This window comes from Eptesicus fuscus, chromosome 13 (genome assembly GCF_027574615.1).
Source record: "Eptesicus fuscus isolate TK198812 chromosome 13, DD_ASM_mEF_20220401, whole genome shotgun sequence".
Classification (NCBI taxonomy): domain Eukaryota; kingdom Metazoa; phylum Chordata; class Mammalia; order Chiroptera; family Vespertilionidae; genus Eptesicus; species Eptesicus fuscus.
The window spans coordinates 6,950,079-6,975,197 of NC_072485.1; the positions used below are offsets into that span (position 1 = coordinate 6,950,079).

Below are 25,119 nucleotides of genomic sequence, written 5' to 3' on the forward strand. Positions count from 1 at the left end.
CCTTTATTAATATGATATATTACATTAACCTTTTGCACTCGGATGTCGAGTGTGACAACACGGTTAGCATTAGAATAAAGGAATCGAGAAAAAAGCAAGTGAGTGCAAAGGGTTAATTGATTTAGGAATATTAAAGCATTTGCATTCCTGGGTTGATTGCCACTTGCTCAGTGTGTATAATCCTTTTTCTATGTTGCAGGATCAATCTGACTTTTAAAAGTATTCTAACTTTGAAGGAAATGAGAAATTAGTCAGCTGAGTGGTTTCTATAAAATTTTGATGGTTTTAATGATATTCTTAACAATTAGAAAATTCAAATATCAGTATCTCTCATCATAACCCAAAAGATTTAAAACACTTTTATTGAGTATAATCTATGTTCCAATGTCAACAATGGAGAATATGTTTTCAAACTATGCATCTTTTTACATTATACAAATGCTTTCTTTATTCATCTGTATAAACATGGGTCAATTCAATTTTGTGAAAGCTTACTATTCACTTCTTAGTGGTATCTTTTGAGATCATTATTCATTTTATTTCATCATTACAATTATAGACTCAATCTTAACTTTTCTGAAAGACAAAAACTTAGAAAGTTCAAACTATGAAATTTTAATATCTAGTTTTTGCAGTAGTCAACAGTGAACATTACAGATTCATCCCAATGTATGTCCCTTTCTTTCAAAATGAGTTTAAAAAGTTCGTTCTCCTTTTTACAAGCTAGAAAATATCCCTTATACAATGAAGACTCAAACTGCATCTTATTGTTATGTCCTGGAACACTTCTCATAAAGAATATGATGTCATTTGCTTCATCATTGATATCATCAGGAGGACTCATTTTCTATAGAGAAAAAATATTAATTTTTTTAGGGCATGAACAATCAGAATATGTGCAGTTTATTTTGAAGTATATGATTGCACAGAATTAAAGAAGTTTTTATTTTCACAAGTTAAGTTTAAAAACATATCTCAGCATATAAAAATACTGATTTCCTTTTCCTCTGAATTCTTAATCTCCTTTGGCTGGTCCTATCATGGAATGCACATTCAGGTCTAGCTCTCTAGTTTTTCCTAATTTATTAATCATATAGCTTTCTTCTCTTTCTCCTATTGCTCAAGATGGAGTTGAATTCTAGCAAAGGCCACAACCTTTTCTGGGCTAATGTCATTTCCAACCATTCAGAGCTAAAGACATTGATGACCTCCAGCCATAGCCTAGCCTAGCTCTAGTTTGTGAGCCAACTGTGAGAGAGGCAAAAGTGGCAGTCATCTCCGCATCTTCCCTCCCTTAGTGGGGGCTAGAACTGAAACTTGCTGTTAACAGACCCTCTGCAGCTGTTCTAGGGCTGAGTCCTTGATTCCTGTTTAGCCTTACCATATTGGCTTAATCAGCAGCCTTTGACTTTTTCCTACCAAGTGCTCCAGTTCCATAGTAGTCCTGAATTTCTATTCTGAAAGTAGTCTATTGGATGGGTTCTGCCCTGGAAAGCCAAATTCTGATTCCTGTATCTTTCAGACACAGAACAGGGTTTTCTCAAGAATGGCTAGATCATTTGAAACTATAATCCTGCTAATCACCTAACTGACAGGCTGCCTATATACTTTTAAAAAATATTACACCATACCCACTTTTCTTCTTGTTAAAAATACTTTTTATTGGTTTATTTGATTTACTTTTAATTTTTAAAATATATCTTTATTGATTTCAGAGAGGAAGAGAGAGGGAGAGATAGAAATATCAATGATGAGAGAGAATCATTGATTGGCTGCTTCCTGCACACCCCTACTGGAGAGTGAGCCCCAAACCCAGGCATGTGCCCTTGACCTTGAACCAGAATCAAACCTGGGATTCTTCAGTCTGCAGGCCAATGTTCTACCCACTGAGCCAAACCAGCTAGGTCTGGTTTATTGACCATACCTACTTTTCAAGATGAACTAGAAATTCTGAGGACCACCCAAGGTTCTTTCCATGTTAATACTGGAACTGTAGATATTTGAACTTAATTTTAACCCCATGGCAGCAAAAAATTCTCATGATCCTAACTAAGGACTGACAGAGAAAGCTCCAGATCAAAAATAACTTTCTAGCATCTTCCTAAGATGCCCGAAAGAAGTTTGGGTACCTCCCAACTTTTCAACCAATTATGGAATTTATAGTCACAACTCTTAACTTTGTCTTTTATCAATAAGAGAGGGTCCTAAATTGATGACAGTATAGACCAGTTCTCCCACTGACATGTATTTCTGTAGCTGACTACAGTTATCCTAGAATTTAGAAAGAGACCTTAAAACTGGGGATTGAATTTGGGACTAAGCTACTCTAATGTATAAGTGAGAAATAATCCTTAGCCAAAACTTCAAAAGCTCTAGAAATATTAGGAGATGAACCAGTTAGTTAAAACCTGGCATGGAAAGTTGTGGTTGAAAGTGGGGGTATGGATAGGTAGAACAGGCGATCTCTAATCATAGTTCAATGTGACATTTCAGAACAGGGGCAAGAAATCCTGGGGCAGTAGCTGTCCTTGGTTTTGGTGTTGATTATTCATACCCATCATAGGGAAGGTGCACAGTAAGTGGATATAGAAACAGGGTTACATAATGAAACTTGAGTGTTCCAAGGACCTATGGGATTGTTTACATCAGGAGGGGTTGAATTTGAACCCAGAGAAAGTTAAACCTGACCTAACATCTGTTTTTTTGGTGTGTGTGTGGGTGTGTTTGCCCTTTCCCAGGTGCATTAGCACATTTGAGAGAATTCTGACTATGCCTATACAAGAAACAGGCACTAATAGTAACTTCTTGAACAAATCCCTCTTGGTGTCATGAAGGTTCTTACCCAAAGGAAGCCGGTATCCATAAGCACTAGGACTTTATAGCTAGTAACCAACACAGAAAGGTGAGCACATAATGGCAGCAAGTTGTGTCTTATTATCTAGTAGAACATAGTCTATATTTATAATCACTGCTAAGACCCTTATTAGTGGGGGTAAAAGGGTTAAAGAGCATGAGCTAAAACTAGACCTCCCTCCCTCTGCCTTCTTCCCTCCCTTCCTTCCTTCCTCCTTCCTCTCACCCTCTCTCCCTCCCTTCCTCTAACTAATATTTACTGAGTTCCTTCAGAATCGGATTTGCTATGAAGCTAATGAAGCTTAAATGTCAGAGGCCTCCACTTGCACAGATCTCTTTTAAGGCCCCTTCTTTTCTTATTCTAAAAACTTGATGCTTTTGGTAATTTTATATTCTCTTTCTTTAAAAGGCCTGCCCAAATTGTGGAAGCTTCAGGCCTGTGACCGATTTGCTCCAATTCCTACTATATACCAAGCATCCTCCCCTCCCCTCCCCTCCCCTCCCCTCCCCTCCCCTCCCCTCCCCTCCCCTCCCCTCCCCTCCCCTCCCCTCCCCTCCTCTCCTCTCCTCTCCTCTCCTCTCCTCTCCTCTCCTCTCCTCTTTTCTTTCTTTTGCCAAGCATTATTTCCATCCTTTTCAACACTCCCAAGTCTCTCTCCATAATAATCCACTTAGAGTTCAGGCTTATCCCAGTTTCTGAATCTGCTTCTGCAGCTGAATTAATTTTTCTTTATCCCACATGGCTTGATCTTGGCCATCTCCCTTCTGATTTTGTTGTTAAGTAACAACATGCTTAATCCTCTCCACCCCAGGCCTCTAAAACCATTATGATAACTAAGCTTCCTGCTTGCCAGGCCTGAGAATGGGAAATTTAAATTGCCAACCAGGTGGCCCTCTGGTTGGAAGGGGATGGTTAAGGGATTTGTTTGGAGGTTGTATTTGTGGCATACACACTGATTTTACTTGGATTATATTTTAGAGTGGCCTTTTCCTCCCTTCCAAGTTGCCTCTCAACGTCCTCTAGGTCATATTCTAACTTTAGTTCCCATTGCTTAAGTATTTTACTGGCAAACCCCCAATCAGAAACTCTTCAAGAGAAAAAAATGGAGAATAGAGAAAAAAAGCAGTGGCCAGAAATAATTTATACTGGGCTTTGAGATACATTATACCATTGCTTTCACAGCTAATCTTGTTAATTTTATTCACTTAGCTCTACATTAAAAATAACATATATCAACTGAAAGCTGTAGGATGCAGGAATAAAACAATTAGGTTTCTCACACCTGTCAGAATGGCTATCATCAACAAATTAACAAATAACAAGTGCTGGCGAGGATGTGGAGAAAAAGGAACTCTCGTGCACTGCTGATGGGAATGCAGACTGGTGTAGCCATTGTGGAGAACAGTATGGAGTTTTCTCAAAAAATTAAAAATGGAACTCCAATTTGACCCAGTGATCCTACTTCTAGGAATATATCCCAAGAAATCAGAAACACTGATCAGAAAGAATATATGCACCCCTATGTTCATAGCAGCACAATTTATAATAGCAAAGATTTGGAAACAGCCTAAGTGCCCATCAGTAGATGAATGGATTAAAAAACTGTGGTACATCTACACAATGGAATACTACGCTGCTATATAAAAAAGAAAGACCTCTTACCAGTTGCAGCAGCATGGATGGACCTGGAGAGCATTATGCTAAGCAAATAAGCCAGTTGGAGAAAGATAAATATCACATGATCTCACTCATGTGTGAAATATAATGAACAGCATAAACTGATGAACTAAAATAGATCCAGAGTATTAGAAGCATCGAACAGACTGTTGAGCCTCAGAGGGAAGGCAGGGGAGAGTGGGAGAGGGGGGCGGGTAAGAGATCAACCAAAGGATTTGTATGCATGCATATAAGCATAACTGATGGATACAGACAGTAGGGGGGCAGGGACATGTGCTGGGAGTGGGAGTGGGGGGAGCGGCTGGTCAATGGGGGAAAAAGGAGACATATGTAATACTTTCAACAATAAAGAATTAAAAATAAAAAAACAATTATGATTAAAATATTATCATCATAATTCACAAAGTATATAGTGGGCTTACAGAAGGATAATTAGCTTCATTCCATTTAGCAAGACATTTTGGAAAGTCATGCAATTCCCAAATGAATATAATAATTCATATATGTCTTCTATGTTATTATTTACCTTTAGATAGATTACTCAGAAGACTCAGGCTATGAACCAAATGTTGTACCCCTTCCTCCCTAGGGCAGACTTAGAAAAAGCATGATGGGTTAAAGAGTTGAACTATTTTAATGGTTCTCTGCTTCTTGCCATTCTTGTTCTAGACAAAAAGTTGGACTGAGGATATTTAGGTTTTCTACTCTATATAACAAATTTAGGTTCAGTCTTACCTTGAAGGAAATATTTTTGTTCATACAGGAGAGAGTAAAGTTTTCTTTACACTTCACAGAGAGGGTTACTGCCATACCTCTAGAGCAGCTATCTTTATATATACTTATTACAATTTTAGTCTGGGGTGCATTCTCTGAAATAACAAATTAGAACACTAGTTAAAAGAATTTTTGCAAATCAAAATTTATGGAAATTAGCCAAAGGATAATCCTTAATAGACCCATTACCCATCCCACACACTGTGATTCAGCCAGTTAGTGGAGACTATATGCAGTTGCTCAGACATTCTTTAAAACACATTCAAATATGTATCACAAAAGCAGTAACATTTTGAGTGTTTAAGAGATATTCTGAATTCTAAAAGATTGTCTTAAACTTTTGCTTTTCAAAAAATGTGTTTTTATTGATTTTGGAGAAGAAGGGAGAGAGAGATAGAAACATCAATGATGAAAAGATTCATTGCTCAGCTGCCTCCTGCACGCCCCCCCACTGGAGGTCAAACCCACAACGTGAGCATATGCCATGACCAGAATCGAAGCAAGACTTCCTGGTTCAGCCAAAACCGGTTTGGCTCAGTGGATAGAGCGTCAGCCTGTGGACTCAAGGGTCCCGGGTTCGATTCCGATCAAGGACATGTACTTTGGTTGCAGGCACATCCCCAGTAGGGGGTGTGCAAGAGGCAGCTGATCGATGTTTCTCTCTCATCGATGTTTCTAACTCTCTATCCCTCTCTCTTCCTCTCTGTAAAAAAATTGATAAAATATATTTTAAAAAATGAATAAATGGTATATTCACTCAGTGTAATATTAAAAAAAAAAAAAAGACTTCCTGGTTCACAGGTCAACCCTCAACCACTGAGCCACGCCAGTAGGGCTGTATTTAACTTTTAAATGCTAAATACAATATTAAAAATCTACCTGTTAAGATAAAAATTCAGGATTTTTTAAGGGTGCACATTCACTCTTTCAACTCTGCCTAAACGCTGATATTTGGAATTTATACCTTGGAAAGCACAGTAAACTTATTAATTTCTTAAGCACTCTACATTTCTGATGGGAGACAGACTTATTTGAAATGCTTGATATTTATTTTTAATTTTTAGTTTTGAAAATGCTATCAGCAATTTCAGCAGGTATGAAGGATCCAACTCTATAGAAATCTTATCCAGTTCATGCAATTAACAATGAAGGAACTCGTGATCCAAATGTAGGCCCAGAGTAACATGACCCCTAGATATATCTTAAAATTTTTTAAATTAAATTTATTGGGGTAACATTGGATAATAACATTATATAAATTTCAGTTGTACAATTTTAGAATACAATATCTGTATACTCTACTGTGTGCACACCATCTGAAACCTAGTTTTCCATCACCACGTATTTGATCCCATTTACCCTCTTCATCCTCCTCCCAACCCTGGCAATATATTTATTATATCAATTTTTCATCTCAACTACAATATTTGGATACTCTATAAAGTTTCTTGTAAGTGAAATTATTACTATTGCTAAATCTTTTCATTTAAGGACTAGGTCTATAATAGAAAAATGTAGGCAGTAAAATAAGAAGTAGCTTGTCATTTCTATGTTTGTAAATATATTTTAAAAATACCTTCACACTCAGAATCAGTCATATCCTCAAACATGGCTTGGCTTCCCTGGTTAACGAAGAGAACTTGGTTGTTCAGATTTCGTATGATTGACCATCTAGGTTCAAGCTTGCCAAAGTAGTCTGATTCCAGGTTTTCTAGAATGGACATTAAATCTCATTAAAAATACGTGTTGTTTTTTTTCAAAATTTACAGGCATACTATATATTTCAGTTTTCAATAGCTACTGATCACAATCTTCTGCTACAGAAGCAGCTAAGATAAAGTTGCACAATGCTTTTTAATCTACTTCCAAAGACAACTCTTGCTTCTTATTATCACCCAGAACTACTCTACCTCTGAAATGTTAAATTCAAACACTCTGCTTTCTAATCACAATCTCCTATCCTAGTTGTTTTATACTTTTTCTCCGCTTCACTGAGTCTTCCTGATTTTAAAATAGGCGTTTCCTCCCTCTCTAACCTTACTGTCTTCCTTTCATTTTCTATGCAGTCTGGACCTTAGGGTTCATCATTTTGTCTACCTTTTGCCAGCCTTTCCAATCTCGAACTCGTTTGTTCATTTGTCTTTCTACTACAAAACTCCAAACCTGGCTGCTGAGTGTCACTGGTAATTATACAAATGCACAAACTGGTGCCATTGCAAGCATATATAAATTGTCAGTACTTTTTTTTTTTTTAAAAAAACATTTCAGCACTCGCTTTCATAACCCATAGCTATCATTTCAGATCTTCCTTACCCTCCTCAGGATCTCTACATCATCATCTCTGCTTTCTCTTTCTTTCTTTCTTTCTTTCTTTCTTTCTTTCTTTCTTTCTTTCTTTCTTTCTTTCTTTCTTTCTTTCTTTCTTCCTTCCTTCCTTCTCCCTCCCTCCCTCCCTCCCTCCCTCCCTCCCTCCCTCCCTCCCTCCCTCCCTCCCTCCCTCCCTCCCTCCCTCTCTCTTTCTCTTTCTTTCTTTCTTTATTTCTTTCTTTCTTTCTTTCTTTCTTTCTTTCTTTCTTTCTTTCTTTCTTTCTTTCTTTCTTTCTTTCTTCCTTCCTTCGTTCCTTCGTTCGTTCGTTCGTTTGTTCCTTCCTTCCTTTCTTTCTTCTTTTAAAATATATTTTATTGATTTTTTACAGAGAGGAAGGGAGAGGGATAGAGAGCTAGAAACATCAATGAGAGAGAAACATCGACCAGCTGCCTCCTGCACACCCGCCCCTGGGGATGTGCCCGCAACCTAGGTACATGCCCTTGACCATTCAGTCCGCAGGCCGACGCTCTATCCACTGAGCTAAACCAGTCAGGGCTCTGCTTTCACTTTCAATAAATGATTTCCTGCTACTTCACTTATAAATTTAACTATGGCACTACCAGTCATTTCCTTATCCCTCTTGTCCCAAGGAAAATGTAGAAAAGGTGCCCCTTCTGGAATCTAAGGCTAACCCTACCTGTGCTCTGATGTATATTCTCCTGAAACCTTGATTTACCAATCATCCCCTCTTCTCTATCAACCCAGCAATTCTATTTCCTTGATTTTTTTCCTAAAGAAACAATCAGAAAAATGTGTAAATATTTCTCTGCTATAATGCTTATGAGAGCACTGGAAACAATTTAAATGTCTATCAATTGTGGCCTGAGCAAATAAATTTTGATATTTCTTTAATATGATATGTCATTAATTTAATATAACTGTAATTATTCTTTGCCATGGAAAGATGTCCATGTGTATTAAATTAGAAAAAGAAACTTAGGTATAGTATTACACACACACACACACACACACACACACACACACACACACACGGGCAAAAGTAGGTTTACAGTTTACAGTAATACAAATAACACAAGAATACATAATAATACAAGAATAAGATGTGTTGCACATGCTCACAACTGTAAACCTACTTTTTCTCACATATATTTAAAGAAGTAGAGAAATAATACATCAAATGATATTATTATTTCTAGGTCTTTTTCATGTTTTTCTTTTTTAATTGCCTGAATTATTTATAATAAACACTTTATTTTATAATCAGAAAAACACAAAACTCTTCTCATTTTGAGATTTAAAACTCCTCCATCAATAATATCCTATTCAGTAGCTAGCCTTGTTTCTTCTTTTAATAGTGGAGCTTCTGGTAAGAGCTGTGTCATTCCCTTACTTTCCATTCACTCTTCTACTCATTGCAATCTCTCTCTGCCTCCATTTCTCCACCAAACTTCTTTCGGCAAGATTACCAAACTCCCTGTTGCTAAATGCAATAAATGCTTTCCTACCCTTGGTTTTCAAGGCTGTAAAATTCAACATAGTGACTATTACTTCCATCTTGAAAATCTCTCTTGAGATTCCGTGGCATTCTCTTGGTTTTTCTTCTTCCTCTTTGGTTACTCTTTTATTTATTAGCTACTCTTTCTACTGTATCCTCAAACATAAGTATTCCCCTGATTTAGTCCTTGGCTTTTACTTTCTCACTCCACACATTTCCTTTGATTTGTCTTTTTATTCCTATAGTTTCAGCTGTTATTTCTATGCATAGCTGTATCTCCAGCCCAAATTTTCATCCTGAGCCCAGAACCATTATGTCCAAGAATCTACTGGACATTTCCACTAGGATGTCCTACAGACAAAATACAAAACTAAATTCATCATCTATTTTCCTCTTTGCTCTGCATACCACTTTACCCTGCTCTTCCCCTTGTGCTTCCTATTTCACTAATAGTACAAATTGCCTAAGTGAGAAAATATAGGCACCATCTTTCTCTCTATCCCCTTCCTAGTCCAACCTCAAAATACTTGGATTCTTCCAAGTATTTATAAAATCCATTCATTGCTTTTCATTAGCACCCTGTTCCCCATCATTTCTTACAAGGACAATAGCTTCTTAATTGTCATCCCCCCCTTTTTTGTCCCCACACCAATATATATATATAAAAGCCCAGCAACCAGATGGTGGAACGACCAGAACAACTGGAATGACTGGTCGCTATGATGCGCGTTGTAGCAGCCAACCAGCCTGATCTGGGCCCCGATCAGCCCCCCACCTCCTGCTGGCCTAGCCCCCAATTGGCTCCCAATACCCTCTTCCAGGGCGGGGCTGGCCAACCGCCCACAGCCCCTCCCCTCTACCCACCTAGCCTGATGGGCCTCCATTGGGGTGAGCCAGCTGGATACCACCCATGCATGAATTCATGCACCAGGCCTCTAGCTCTTTATACTGAAGCCAGAATAAATTTTTAATTTTAGTTAAAATTATCTCTGAATTTTAATGAGGCACATGACCACCCAGAATAAAATCAATGGAATATGAATAGAATTGATGTGTATGACTTCCATCTAGAACCTTTAAAAGGAATAGGCCATCTTCCTCTTATTTTGAACCCTTTCTTGCTAGCTGGGATATGGACCCAGGAAGTGTGGTAATGATTTTCAAGTATGTGAATGAATTAAACAACTAGGGCATAATGGAATAACAAGACAGAAAAATCTTAAGATCCCAATAACATCAGGCTGCATCCAACTATATTAATCTTGAACTGCCTACTTGGACTTGTTTTTCAGAGAAATATTTCCTATCTTATTCTGTCACTATATTTTTGGATCTCTTTGTTGCAGCAAACCAATCTCCATTCTAGATCATGCATATGGTGCTTAATGAATCTCCATTACCCAAAGATAAGGTCCAAATTCCATATCTTGAAATAAGAGAACCTTCTTGATCTGCATCCTATTTATTATTCTCTCATCATTCTCCTACTCCCATTCTGAAGTACTGTTGAATCCTTGTACATGCTATGCTTTCTTTTATATCTTGACCTTTCATGTGGCTTCTCTATGCTCAGAATACTTTCTCTTGGCTTACTTCCCTCTTCAAAAATGTCCCTCCTTCAAAGTTTCCTCCCAGAATCTACAGGGTGGCAAAAACAGATTTACAATTGAGAGTACTTGAAACAGAGTTTATTTTTGTATTATTATTTATTAATTATTGTATTGTTTTCCATATAATCAATTGTAAACCTACTTTTACCCCCATATGTATTGAATTAATAAATGGAGAGTAGGGAAATCTTTAAAAAAAACATGAGGAGTTCAATGTCATTATATCTCAATGAAACTGGAAAACAAAAAAATGAAGGAATAGTATTTTTAAGTTACTTTTTTTTCATTTATAGTCCAGTAATGATCACCTTAAAAAGTGGAAGGTGCTATTTTTAAGGAAAAGTATGAGAAACTAATGACCTTTAATAATCTGGACATCTGTTAGAGGATCACAGGCCAGATATAAGTATGATCCTCTCTGAATGCCAGAAGGACAAGGGCTGGGTACATCCACTTCTTGCAAAGACTTAATGACTCCACCTCATAGTTCTTGCTTGCTCCCACCTTCCCCGTCTCCTCTACTTTGAAAATATTTTTTCCCTGGGAGCTTCCCAGGCTTCTTCCTAAAGCATTTCTGAGAGAGGGGGTTGAAGAAGAAAGATGTTATTGATTTTGGACTACAATTTTCACACTCAAATCTCCTTTTTCCATGTCTTCTAGAGAATCCATAACTTCCTGCTAATCTCATAATCTGTGTAGCAGGCAGTCTGTTTTGTAGATTCTAAGAGTTGGAGAATTGCCTGAAGTGTAAATAAGCAATTTTGTTAGAGGTGCTCTTTTGTATCCTTTATGGACAGCTTTATTCCAAGGCTGTGCTACTGGGTTCACATTGCTTTGAGGGGAGATTAGCTTCTCAAATAGATTGGTACTAGTTTCTCTCAGCTAAGAATGGTGATATGGATGTGTCTGTGAGATGCTTAAGTAGCTATTTTTACTTTAGCAAAGAAAGAGAAATAAATTTATACTTTACCATCATTTTCACCTAAAGGGGAAAAAAGAGAAACAAAATGTTAAATTCTATTTTTCAACTCAGAATCTCCTCTCACCTTACCTCTTGTTACTCTTTTCTGCCACTCCCCATTATTTAACTGCTATCTTACTGTTGTTGTTGGCCCTCTCAGAAATCTATATAAAAGCTTAAGCAACTGTTCAACCAGTAGCTATGACACACACTGACCAACAGGGGGAAGATGCTCAACACAGGAGCAGAGACCACAGGCATGGAAACATGGAATAGACTGATGAATCTCAGAGATTTCTTTTATATCTGGGGGAGGGCAGGAAGAGATTAACCAAAGATCTTATATGCATACTAGAGGCCCTGTGCATGGATTCATGCCAGTGGAGTCTCTCTGCCTGATCTGCACCCTCTTATAATCTGGGACCCCTTGGGGGATGTCAGAGAGACGGTTTTGGCCTGATCCTCACAGGCTAGGCCAAAGGACCCCACCAGTGCACGAATCCGTGCACCAGGCCTCTAATATTATATAATCATCCACAAGGTCCCATAAAACAAAGCTCATTAAATAGACTTAGTGTGTTCTCGGGTAAGTTAGATATAAAACCTAAATCCAGGGTTTATAAATGTAAATTTGTAACAAAAAAGAAATTTTATAAAGTGACAGATTTTACTCTTAAATTTGTTGGTTCAGTGGAAGGTTGACTCAGGACTTTTTTTTTTTTTTTTAAATAAACTTTTTAATATATTTTATTGATTTTTTACAGAGAGGAAGGGAGAGGGATAGAAAGCTAGAACATCGATGAGAGAGAAACACCGATCAGCTGCCTCCTGCACACCCCCCACTGGAGATGTGCCCGCAACCAAGGTACATGCCCTTGACCGGAATCGAACCCGGGACCTTTCAGGCCGCAGGCCGACGCTCTATTCACTGAGCCAAACCGGTTTCGGCTTTTTTTTTTTTTTTTTTTAAATTTCTTTATTGATTAAGGTGTCACATATTTGTCCTCATCCCCCCATTCCCATCCCACACCCCTCCCCACGGATGCCCCAACCCCCTGTTGAACTTAACCATTGGATAGGCTCATATGCATGCACACAAGTCCTTTGGTTGATCTCTCCCCCCTCCCCCCAGACTCAGGACTTTTTATGAAGCTTTCAAATGAAGCCAAATGGCCCATGGAAGACCAATCATAAGAATCTGTTTTTATTTGCCAGATATATTTACATTATATGATACAGCTCACTCACAGATTTAAGGTATCTCTTATATAATCTGCCAGTTTGCTTAGGGAAATTGTATTCTCTGAATGTACCCAATGCTGTGGAATTCTCATGATGTGCACTAGCTTTCATCTTGTAAATGGGCTATTGCTAACTGAAGTGCCAGGTCATGTGGTGGACAAGGTGCTAGGACCATGGATATATTATGGTTAACTTCCAGAAGCCTAATTTTCCTTTTTCCAGAGAAGTATATCATTAGCATTACAATGGAATTTGATGACAGTAAGGAGTCACTTAATAGTTCATCTCACAATGCCTTTTCTCGTTCAATACATTGATCTGAAATCTGTATTTGGCCTATTGCTTTAGACTTACCTATAAAATAAAGTGTGTTGTCAGTAAATTGCATTTCCACAAAATTGATGTAATTGTTTTCTTCTGCTTCAGCAGCCATCTTTATTCTTAATGAAAGCAAAGAGCCGTCTGTTAAAAGGTAGTGATGGTTCTTTTTTCACAAAAGGGATCTTTTACTCCTTACTGCTTTGTACTACCTCCAGGCTCAGGAGTCAGTGTATCACCCGGTATGCTGAACAACACTCTGGACATTTAAAAGATGCCGGAAGTCTTCCCCTTATGCATACACGTATTCACGCATTCTTTGCAAACCATCAGATATTTGGAATCTAGAAAGCATTTTCTCATTAAACAATGTTACAAAGGGTGGATAAGTGTCCCACTATGAAACTGAATTATATTATCAATATAAATATAAGTTGCCAGAAATACACATAATCTTGTCCTTTAACTACAGATTGGTTCTATCTGTCTTACAACCAGTGGGTTCCTGTGCGTGAGAGACTGAAGGTTTATCCAAGTGCTAAAGGTGAGGTAATGAGAAAATGGCGTTCCACCTGGAAGTGAGACAGAGGGGGAGGAAGCTGAAGGCTCTGGCACCTGACGGCCCTCTTCCTCCTTGAGCAGCAGCAGTTTTTTTTATCTGAAATCTGGATATTATGCTTTTTATACAAGTAATACATAAATGCAATCTTTCTGTAAAAAAATCAAATAATATAGGATATGAAAATGTCAAAACTTCTTTTTGCTTTTCTCTCCTGCCCCAGCCTACTCTACCCCACTTCAATATTGTGTGTATACTTTAAGATCTTTGTCTGTGGAACAGGGGTTCTAAATCTGGGAAATCTGTGAACTTGGATGGGAAAAAAACCATTGTGTGGAAAATAATACAATAATTAATAAATAATAATACAAGAATAATATACTCACAACTGTAAACCTACTTTTGCACCGCTCTGTATTTATTTTCACCAATTTCTAAAATTTAGAAGTTCCTTCCATTATGTTATAGGAAACAAATCACAGCATTATTAGTAGAGCTGTCATTGACAGAAATACAGATTTCCTACTGTGTTGTAATTGTTACAGAGATCTTGAAATATATTATTTAAACTTATTACTGCTTTGAAATATATGGAAGTTATTAGTCCCACCAGCAAATCTTATTATTTAATGTGTTAATATGTGTTAATAAAGAAGCACATATGTACTATATTAAAATTTGTTTAAAAATTTCGACACTATTTTAATAAAATGAGTTTCCTTTATAATCCCAAGTATGTATGTATGTATTTAATTAATTATTTATTTATTTAATATATTTTTATTGATTTCAGAGAGAAGGAAGAGAGAGAGAGAAAGAGAAAGAGAAAGAAACATCAATGATGAGAGAGAAACATTGATCGGCTGCCTCCTGCACTTCCCTTACTGGGAATTGAGCCCGCAACCTGGGTATGTGCCCTTGACCAGAATCAAACCTGGGACCTTTCAGTTCGCAGGCCAATGCTCTATCCACTGAACCAAACCGGCTGGGGCAATCCCAAGTATATAATTGTATGCAGGTAAAAACATTACCTGAGAAGAGGTCCGGAAACTTTACCAGATTGCCCTTGGAGATCTTTGCCACAGAAATGATTAAAAAGCTCTATTCTAGAGTTTAGGAGTATGTTGGGTCCTTGAGAGCAGTTATGGTTGGGGTTCCAAAGAAGGTAGTTGAGTCACAATTGTTGTTGGAATATATAGGGGTGTTTATAAATCTATGCTCATAGGTAGAGAACTGACTCAATTTTTTTCTAGCATAGTCTACTAAGGCCAAACATACATAGTAGAGGAATGGGGAAATTAAAACCCAGTTGCAAAAACTTAATCCAAATTAAGATAACCCCAAATACTTGCTAGTTGGTGACTATTTAACAGTTTTATCTAGGTGTAGTTCCTTATACACATACAAGTGTGGATAGTTATTAAATTGTGTGGGTAGTTATTAAATTGTAGATGTATTATATACATGTATATATAGACACATACATACACACACACACACACACACACATATATATATATATATACTAGAGGCCCATTGCACAAAGATTCGTGCAAGAATAGGCCTTCCTTCCCCTAGCTGCCGGCACCAGTTTTCCTCTGGCACCCAGGACCCAGGCCTTAGCTCCAGCCGGAGCCTTCAGTCTTCGCTTCGGCCAGTGTGCCACTCCTGTAGCTCCCTCTGCCCCCCACCCTCCCCCTCATAGCAGGCTCCATGCCTGCATATGCAAATTAATCTGCCATCTTTGTTGGGTTAATTTGCATACTCACTCCTGATTGGCTGATGGTGTCGTGGTGGTATGGTCAATTTGCATATTTCTCTTTTATTAGTGTAGATATATATATATAATTTACACTGAGTAACCAGATTATACGTTTAGAGACCATAATAATTTGGCCACTCAGTGTATATCCTATATAATAAAAGGCTAGTATGCAAATTGTCCCCTCGACTAGGAGTTTGACCAGCAGGCAGGCCGGCCAACTGCCCATGTCCCCTCCCTCTGGCCAGGCTGGCCAGACCCCACCCATGCATGAATTCATGCACTGGGCCTCTAATATATATATATATATGTATGTGTATGTGTGTGTGTATGTGTGTGTGTGTGTGTGTGTGTGTGTGTATGTAGACTAGAGTCCTGGTGCACAAAATTTGTGCATGGGTAGGATCCCTAGTCCTGGCCAGCGATCAGAGCCAATCGGGACCTTCCAGATGCTGGCCGGGGCCTCCCTTCTGGCTTCTGGCTGCCGGCTGGGGCCTTCCTTCAGTCCATGCCACCCCTGGTGGTCAGCACATGTCATAGAGAGCGATCGAACTCCCAGTCTCTCAGTCGAACTCCTGAGGGGACACTTTGCATATTAGATATATATGAGATAATGGCTAGCATGGTCTTCTATACAAGTTTTAATATTATGTAATGCACACATATTTTATGAAAGTAATTCACCCGAAAAGTACTAAGTAGTATGTGTAGGAATTGGGTGAAATTACTAGTGTTTGCTACATTTTTTGGTTAGTCAGTGAGTAAATGGATTTAGAGAAGGACACAATTACTTTAAAAAATAATAATACTACTACACAATTTTTGAATTCATTCATCTATTAATTGTTTAGTATCCACCATGTTTTAGGCATGGGGCTAGGAAGCTGACAAACACACATGCAGGAAACTTTATTCCTACCCTTTGATTACTCAGAATCTAGTGGGAGAGACAACTATATAAACAATTACAAAATAGCATAATAAATGATGTAATAACTGGATTTACAAGAGGTCTTCTCTGCCTGGTGGTGTTGAAGAAGGCTTCTTAGAGGAAAAGATGATTGTGCTGCCTTGGAAGAGAGGCAGGCATTTTCAAGGCTGGGGGAGGGCATTCCATAAAGAGAGAAGACTGAGAGAATAGAAACAGTCCAGAGATGGAAGACGCTGACGATGCCTTGCCATACTAGCAGTCAGCAGATATGCGTCACTGCAGATTGCCCAGGACCAAACCAGAGAGGGTCGGACCTGCAATACCACCATTTGTCCACCATCCAGAACTGAAATATCATTGCTGTTATGAACACATTAACAACTGTTGGACATAGAAACCGGGACTCAAAAGAACTGTTGGCCCAGAAAGAAACTCACTATAGACTGATTCATTTGCCTCTCAGCATAACTATTATTGCTTGTCTCATTTTCAGTTCCTATAAGTGTATTCCTAGTATCACACGAGCTCACTCATCTAGAGGAAAAGATGAACAACATAGACTGAAGAACAAGAACAGCATTGATCAGACTGTCAGACCTCAGAGGGAAAGTAGGGGAGGGTGGGGACAAGGGAGATAGATCAACCAAAGGACTTGTGTGCTTGCATATGAGCCTAACCAGTGATCACGGACAACAGGGGGAGGGGGGCTTGCGTGTGGGGGGGATTGGGAAGGGAACGGGGGGAGGGGGTTGATGACAAATATGTGATACCTTAATCAATAAAGTAATTTAAAAAAAAAAGAGAGAAGACTGAGAGAATAGGGCTTGTTTGGAGCCTCATCATTCCCCCTGTAATTAATGCAAATGCTGCCACATTTTACAGGAAGAATGCATTTCTGAAGATCTCACCTAGGTCAAGATTAACTTTTCCTTGGGAATAAGTAAAAAAGTATGTGAGGAGGTATCTTTGGGGTCCATAAATCTACAACAACCAACGTAGATTCTTTCTTCATCTTTCTCAGCATTATTACTAATTTGCAGTGTGCTCTCTCTACACAGGCTATCATGGTGGTACTTAGACCTTTTTAATATTGTTTACTTACATCTAAATTTTGTCCCACTTTATTTCTTTGTTTTTCAGCACAAGCAGTAATCATACTCCTCAGCACTTTGATAACATCATTATCAGATATAAAAATATTTTAAATGATAATAGTAGTGAATGTTAAAAAATGAATAGCACAACAATAGCTGTACTAGTATGTCTCAAGAATTTCTTAGATAAAGAATAGTCTCACTTACATAATACTGACATGGACGCAGATAATTCTACCAGGTATAAGTGACATTTCCATGTGGCAGTAGTGTTAACAGTGCACAACTCACTTTGCCTATCACTTTGAAATTATGTCATTTTAGATAAACTAACTTGGAGCTCACATATTTCCACTTTGCCTATAAAGTGAGACTATTATTTACTTATTATTTATTTTTTTTGTCAATCCTACCCCAAGGACATTTTTTCCATTGCTTTTTAGAGAGAGTGGGAGGGAGGGAGGAAAGGCAGGTGAGAGAGAGAGAGAGAGAGAGAGAGAGAGAGAGAGAGAGAGAGAGAGAGAGAGAGAGAGAGGAATATATAGAAACACTGATGAGGGAGACATGGACAAGCTGCTTCCTGAACACCCCTTACTGTGGGGGATTGAGCTGGAAACCTGGACAGATGCCCTGATTGAACTTGAACTGGACTTGAACTGGAGACCTCTTGACCTCTTGACCTTGGGACAAGGCTCAAACAACTGAGCTACAACACCCCCTACTGGGGATCAAGCCCAAAACCTGGCATGGGCCCTAACTGGGAATTGAACTGGCTACCTCTTGATCAGTCATGCATGGGACAATGTTCAAATAACTGAGCAACACTGGCCAGAGTGAGACTATTATTTTTTATTACATTCGTTTGATTCTGCCTAATTCAAGTCACATAAAATGCAACTTGCAATGAAGTTTGGTTTGACTAAAGTTTGTAAAGGAGAGTCAGATTATAAAGACCTGTTTAACTAAGCTAAAGAATTTGCAATTTTTTTTTTCTGAAAAAAATACTGCCTTACTTCAAGTAGGAGAAAGATGTGTTCAGATTTATGTTTTAAAAAGTAAATAATCTGGCAGCAGTGTAGAGAATGGATTTGATGGGTAAGACTGGACAAAAGCCAGAAAACAACCTTAGAGGCAATTTTAACAGTTTAGTAAGAGCTGAGGAGCCTGTATAAACGAAGGTGGTACCTGTGGGGATGAAAGGAAGAGGATGGGCTCAGGAGAGGTTAACAGCAGGATTTTTTTAGCTGATCGGTTGTGGGTCGAATGGAAGAAGAAGGAACTGAGGATGACTTTAAAGTTTCTGACTTGAGCAATTTGTTGAGTGTTACCTCATTAACTAAGAAAAAGAATAAAAGAGAGGCTTGAGTGGAAAATAATTCATTCAGTTTTGCAAATCTAAGAGAGAAGTGTCATAGGAGTCCAGGAAGAAAGGAGCTTCTGGGAGGGGCTGCTTGAAATCAGATACTGCAAAGCCCACAATTTCGATACAAGTTTAAACTTGTTCATTGAATTTGACAATTAGGAAGTTTTGGTAAAAGAACAGTTTGGGGAAAGGGAAGGTACAAAAGGCATGTTGACAAAAATCTAGGACAGAATGGGTTGGGAAAAAGTACAGACAGTGAATACAAACTATTCTTTTAGGAAGTTTGGCTATAAAGTGAAGAGAGAGGGTGGTAGCTGTTGGGAGATATATAACTTGCAAATTTCAATTTCTGGCTCCAGATCCATTGTTCCAACTGTAAGATTTACTAATGAATTACTTTCCCAAACATGTCCAAATGATCTGCTCAACACTGAAACCTGGATGTCCTTCTTGACTCTTTTGTCTAATCTTTTTTGAAAAAATATGTTTTTATTGACTTTTTTTTTTAGAGAGAAAGGGAGAGGGAGAGAGATAGAAACATTGATAAGAGAGAAACATCAACATCGATTGGCTGCTTCCTGCACTTCCCCTACTGGGGATCAAGCCTGCATGTGCTCTGACTGGGAATCGAATTGATGACCTCTTGGTGCCTGGGTCTACTACGCTCAACCATTAAGCCACCTAATCTTTTCTCTGTCTCATAAATACTGTAGATTATAACTCAGAAATTGATTTAAAATTTGGTATCACCCCCCATCTTCATCCACACTGTTTTGTTTTATTTATTTAATTTTTAAAAAATATTTTTATTGATTTCACAGAGGAAAGGAGAGAGAGAGAGATAGAAATATCAATGATAAGAGAGAATCATTGATTGGCTGCCACCTGCATGCCCCACACTGGGGATCGAGCCTGCAACCTGGGCATGTGACCTGCCCAGAAATCAAACCGTGACCTCTTGGTTCATAGGTTGACGATCAACCCCTGAGCCACACCAGTCAGGCCACACTGGCACTGTTTTATGTCAAGCCCTCAACACTTCTTGAACTTTCTGTTTTAATACTAATCTTCTTGGTTTTCTTGCTTCCAGACTCTCCCCCACTACATACTGTTGCCTGAGTTATTCCTGCCTTTTTTTTTTTTTTTTCCTGTCAAGCCCTTCTTCCTCTAAGTCCCAGCTCAAACATCTCCTTTAGGAAAACTTCTCCGACTCCTACATTCCTAGCTAATCATTCTCTTCTCAGTACCCACCTTCCCCAATCCTCCCACCTTCAGGCATCTGAAATAGCTCTTACATTGAATTATGATTATTTTGATGACAAATAGTTCTGCCCAGCTTTAGCCTAAATTTCTTTAAGATAACAAGATATTCTCTTTTTAAAAACCTTCAACACCAGGAAAGAACTTACATGCAGTAAATAAATAAATGTTTGCTATGATAAAGCTTGTCACCATGACAACAATGGATAAAGGGTTGGTAGAATTTTTATTTTTTGAGTTTTTTTCTTTATTGATTTTTAGAGAGAGGAAAGAAGAAGGAGAGAGCGAGAGAAACAGGATGTGAGATCACATGGATTGGCTGTCTCCTGCAGGCCCCTGACTGGGCGAAACCCCAGGATGTGCCCTGACCTGAAATAGAACTGGCAACATTCAGTGCATGGGACGACACACAACCAACCTGGCCACACCGGCCAGGGCTAGAAATTTTTTCTGTCTTAAAACTTTCACTCCATCTTAAAGCCAATGAGAAAAAGAAAATGGGGGAAGTCTAAAAGCAGATTTAAAAAAAATAGAATAGCCAAAACCGGTTTGGCTCAGTGGATAGAGCGTCAGCCTGCGGACTGAAAGGTCCCAGGTTTGATTCTGGTCAAGGGCATGTATCTTGGTTGCGGGCACATCCCCAGTAGGGGGTGTGCAGGAGGCAGCTGATGGATGTTTCTCTCTCATCGATGTTTCTAGCTCTCTATCCCTCTCCCTTCCTCTATGTAAAGAATCAATAAAATATATTTAAAAAAATAGAATACTTTCTCTAATGTTCTTCCTCTTCTTTTGTTCCCTAGTAGTTGGTTTCTCTTGACTTCATGTGAGTTTATTTTGAATTCTTTATTCTCTTGCCACTCTTTTTGTTAGATCTTATACATCTATGATTACAAGTTTAGTGTCCCCTACCTCTTCCCCCAACTTTCCTTTTCCTTTCTCATCTGTGCTCCTTTGCTTTCTTAATCTACAAAAATTATAGTTTCCATTGGATAAAAATGTTTAAAAATATTTCATCTAAGATACTCAGATTATTGACTTTTTTAAAAAAAAGAGTTATACATCATCTTAGAAAGATCTTCTCAGGAATATGCAGTGACAGTTGGTTCTTTGAAACAAAAACAGTTTTAGTTATGCAAGCCTTGGAATCTAGCTAGGTTCTAGTGACTAGTAGAAAATTATGATGGAAATCAGGCCACATGCGTTCCAAACTTGTCTGGGGCCAGTCATTTAATCAGGAGGGTCTCAGTTTTCTCATTTGGATAAACAGGGAGTTGAATGGTCAATCTCTAAGGTCTTTTTCAGCTCCAGTATTTTGTAATTCTCAATTCTACGTAAGTCTCAAGAAAAAAAAACATTTGTGGCAAATGCCCTAATAACTACTTCCACATAATTATAAAACAACACGTATTGATTGAATATTTATTATATAGCCAGCACTGTTAAGCTAGTAGGAGTTTAAAAACATACTATTAGATTAAAAATGTTCCAATGCTGTGGAATAGTATGGGATAAAATGAGGAGCGTATTACCTAACAAATGCCCTGAAATCAGGTATGTAGTCATCTTGCCAGCAACAAGATTCAAAACCCAACTTTTCAGTTCTGTAAATCATTTTGTCCTTGAAAAATTTGCCATCTTATTAATATCTGTATGTGGGTGTGGGAGTAGACCTAGGTAAAGGTTTACATAAAGAATTAATGATAAGAGATACATAATTAACTGCTAACTACAGACTAAAAGCCAAAAGCCAAAATGGAACTGATGTAGTTGGATTGGCCTTATGTGAAAAGGAAAATGGAATTTAATCTTAAAGGATGCTTAAAAGTTAAACAGATGGAAGAGCATTTATGTGATAATTTATGTGGTGGTGGTGGTGGTGGTGGGGTGCACGCTGGACTGAATGAGGCCGCACGTTGTATGCTAGCAGGACAACCCGGCTGCCTGGCAGTGAACACAGGGTAGGGTGGGGTTAAATCATGGAGGGCTTTGGAAGTCATGTAGAGCATTTGAATTTAATTTCACAGACAATAGGAAAGCAGGTTACTGAGCTGACAGTGCATTCGGAAAGAGATTAGAGACAGGTTATGAAACTACTATAAGAATTCATGTAGAAATTCAAGTAAGAATTCATATTATTCATGTAGGGATAATATGAACAAATCAGATTTAAAAATGTATTTTAAAGGAAGATTTAATAGAACTCGAAATAGCTGCATATAGGCAAAAAGAAAAGAAGATTTTTAAGGGTGCCCTAATTTTTGTTATACATACTTCCAAACAGATATTTATTCAGCCCCTTAGTTATTGTGAAATAAACCTCTTCTGGGGAATTGAATATTGCCCAACTGTAGCCCAGCCTAAAGGTGCTGGGGCAGCTTCCATCAGGATGATCAACCTTTGGCAAATCTTGTGTTTGCCTTTAAAATAATTGATTCGGACTTGAGACTCCCTTTAAAGAAAAGCTTATCTATTTTGTTATTCTAAAGCAGCAGCTCTCAGGTGGTTCATGAGGTCAGAGGTATCATAGTAATTCTAATATGTAATTTGCCTTTTTCATTCCCCTTCTCTCAGGAGTATACAATGGAGTTTACCAGAAGCTACATTCTGTGTGATATTACAGAGATTGCACCAGTAGCAGATGAGAATGCAGCTATCTTCGATTAAGCCAGACATTAAAGAGATTCGTAAAAATAAAAAACAATGTCACTCTTTAGAGTAGATTTTTTTAGGGATCTATAATTTAAAATGTTATTTATGCTAACATGTGATGGCTTTTTGTTATTTTAAAGTAAATTAATAGATCCTTATCTTTAAAACCTCTCAGTTTTAATGTCAATGACAGTAGTACAGTAAATGACCTAGAGAAAGAAAAATACTTCAGGGTCCTTAATAATTTATAGATATGTAAAGAAATCAGGAGACCAAAAAGTTTGAGAATATTTGCTCTAAAGTGGTACTCCCCACTGTTTGCTAAAAGAGAGAAAAAGTTTCTACTCTGGCTTTGCTATATTCCTTATGTTGTTACTGACTGCCCATCAAAACGATGTCAGCAAACTTAAATTTCTCTCAATTGCTTTTCTAGCTTATTTACCTCTAATCGCCATGCTTGGGTTTCCAAATAAAGAGGAATGATATTGCTTACCTGTGCTCAATCGTTTCCTAGAAGAAAAAGTGGTCTGGACGGTTTCAGGTCCCTTTCTTCTCAGGAGGCTGTGTAGAAAGTGACAGCCCCCTTCAGCAGAAACCACACTCCTAGCTGCTCAATGGAGCCCGCCGTCAGAGGAAGAGGGAGGAACGAGGAAGAAAATTGGAGGGAGGAGACTTGGCACGTCTTGGACCCGCCTTTAGCTGTGGGCTCTTTCTTAGGGCAGTAGAACTTGAAATAAATTGTTAGGGAATGTGGGTATGTCTTTAATGTACAATCATTATTTTTGGAGTTCTGACTGCCCAAAGTTTGTGCCTCTTCTGAAAGGAACTTTAAAAAGCATCTGCCAATTGGAAGCATTTTGTTCACATTAATCTGTTTGAGACTTTCTTCTCGTATTTCAGCACAAAACTTTCTTAAACAGTGCTGCATAATTAGCCCTATTAGAATAATTCATATAATGTAATTATAGCACCTAAAATGTAACTTTTGAGAAGTAGAATGTAAATATCACAGCCTTGGAAATAATTAGTAGAGACAAAGCTTTTTATACAATTTTTTTTTTCTTGAACATGTGCTAAATCATACTGCCTTGCTAGCAAGGTAATTAGCAAAGTGACTTTTGGTTTTTGCTTTTTTTGCCAGTACAGAGACTATAAGGAAACAGAGGGGTTCTAGAGCTAGGAAAAAAAAATGCTTACATTAGCAGCTAGTTTTATTTTTTGTTTGTTTGGTTTTCAACAAGAGTGTTTTAATTTTATAAGATCATAAAAACATGATGCTCAGGTGGTGGGGAGATATGGGGGGGAAGGAGAAACAATTGTAATAATCTGAATAATAAAGATTTATTAATAAAAAAAAACAAAAACATGATGCCCACAGTAGTGATTATGAAATAAGTCTATGGCAGGATGGTTGGAGGTACTTGGCGTGGTGGTTATCAGAAGAAAAAGTGCACATTTAAGAAGTGTATGATAAAAAAAGAGAGGAGAGTATGATAAGAATGCACATATGATTGAAATTGAGATAATGAGTTTTCATCCTCCAATTGTAATGTCCAATCGGGCCAGTCAACATGGAAGTATGAAGTGGAGTTAAACAGTGATCAGTAGCAGAGGACCAAAGAAGTTAATTTTAAATGGCTTATTGCCAATTACTTTTCTCCAACTATAAAAATGTAGAATGCATAACAACCCATTTCTTAGTTTTGGGACACACATTTAAAAAAAATATTTTATAGAGTAACCCAAATGTTCTGCCTACTTCATAGGGTTGTTTGTGAAGATTAAATCAGATGATGATAGCCCTTTGAATATTTTAAAGCACTAGACAATTATAACTCTCCACACCCTCTCACTTATTTGTACTCATTTAGCTTATGCAACGGAGACAAGATTTTCTAGGAACAAGGTTTTCTATTTAAAACAGCTGGTTTTTCCACAAACAGCCAATAAATAAACATATACACATAATACAAGTCTGTATGACAACTAACATTTAAATAAGCCAAAGGGAGAAAACATTACGTGTTAAATATAATTTGCCAAGGTTGTCAATTATTAACAAAAGTCGGGTCAGTATTCCCTCAGAGAAAAGTATTTATTCAGGAAAAAGAAAGGTCACAATCCAAAATGTGTAGCCATGACTAACCATGAAGCTTCTTGCCTGGATAAAGAAGAGGAGGTACTTGATAGAGGGGAAGAGGAAGTTTAGGTGAGGAGCTGCCAATACCGCAGAGTTCTGTG

General features: G+C 38.0%; 1 protein-coding gene across 3 annotated transcripts; it reads right to left on the reverse strand.

Moving 5' to 3' along the window:
- Positions 1-343: 343 nt before the first annotated feature.
- IL18 (interleukin 18) lies at positions 344-23,513 on the reverse strand. 3 transcript variants are annotated; one of them, XM_054724717.1, is made up of 6 exons: positions 23,371-23,513; positions 13,297-13,382; positions 11,710-11,721; positions 6,882-7,016; positions 5,267-5,400; positions 344-847 (listed from the first exon to the last, which is right to left on the reverse strand). In XM_054724717.1, the coding sequence occupies exons 2-6, from the start codon at positions 13,373-13,375 to the stop codon at positions 623-625; spliced, it is 585 nt and encodes a 194-aa protein (XP_054580692.1). In that variant the 5' UTR covers positions 13,376-13,382; positions 23,371-23,513; the 3' UTR covers positions 344-622. The 3 variants fall into 3 exon arrangements, with proteins under 3 accessions (XP_054580692.1, XP_054580693.1, XP_054580694.1); XM_054724718.1 differs by lacking the exon at positions 11,710-11,721 and having other exon boundaries at positions 23,372-23,513; XM_054724719.1 differs by lacking the exons at positions 11,710-11,721; positions 13,297-13,382; positions 23,371-23,513 and adding an exon at positions 8,311-8,371.
- Positions 23,514-25,119: the final 1,606 nt, after the last annotated feature.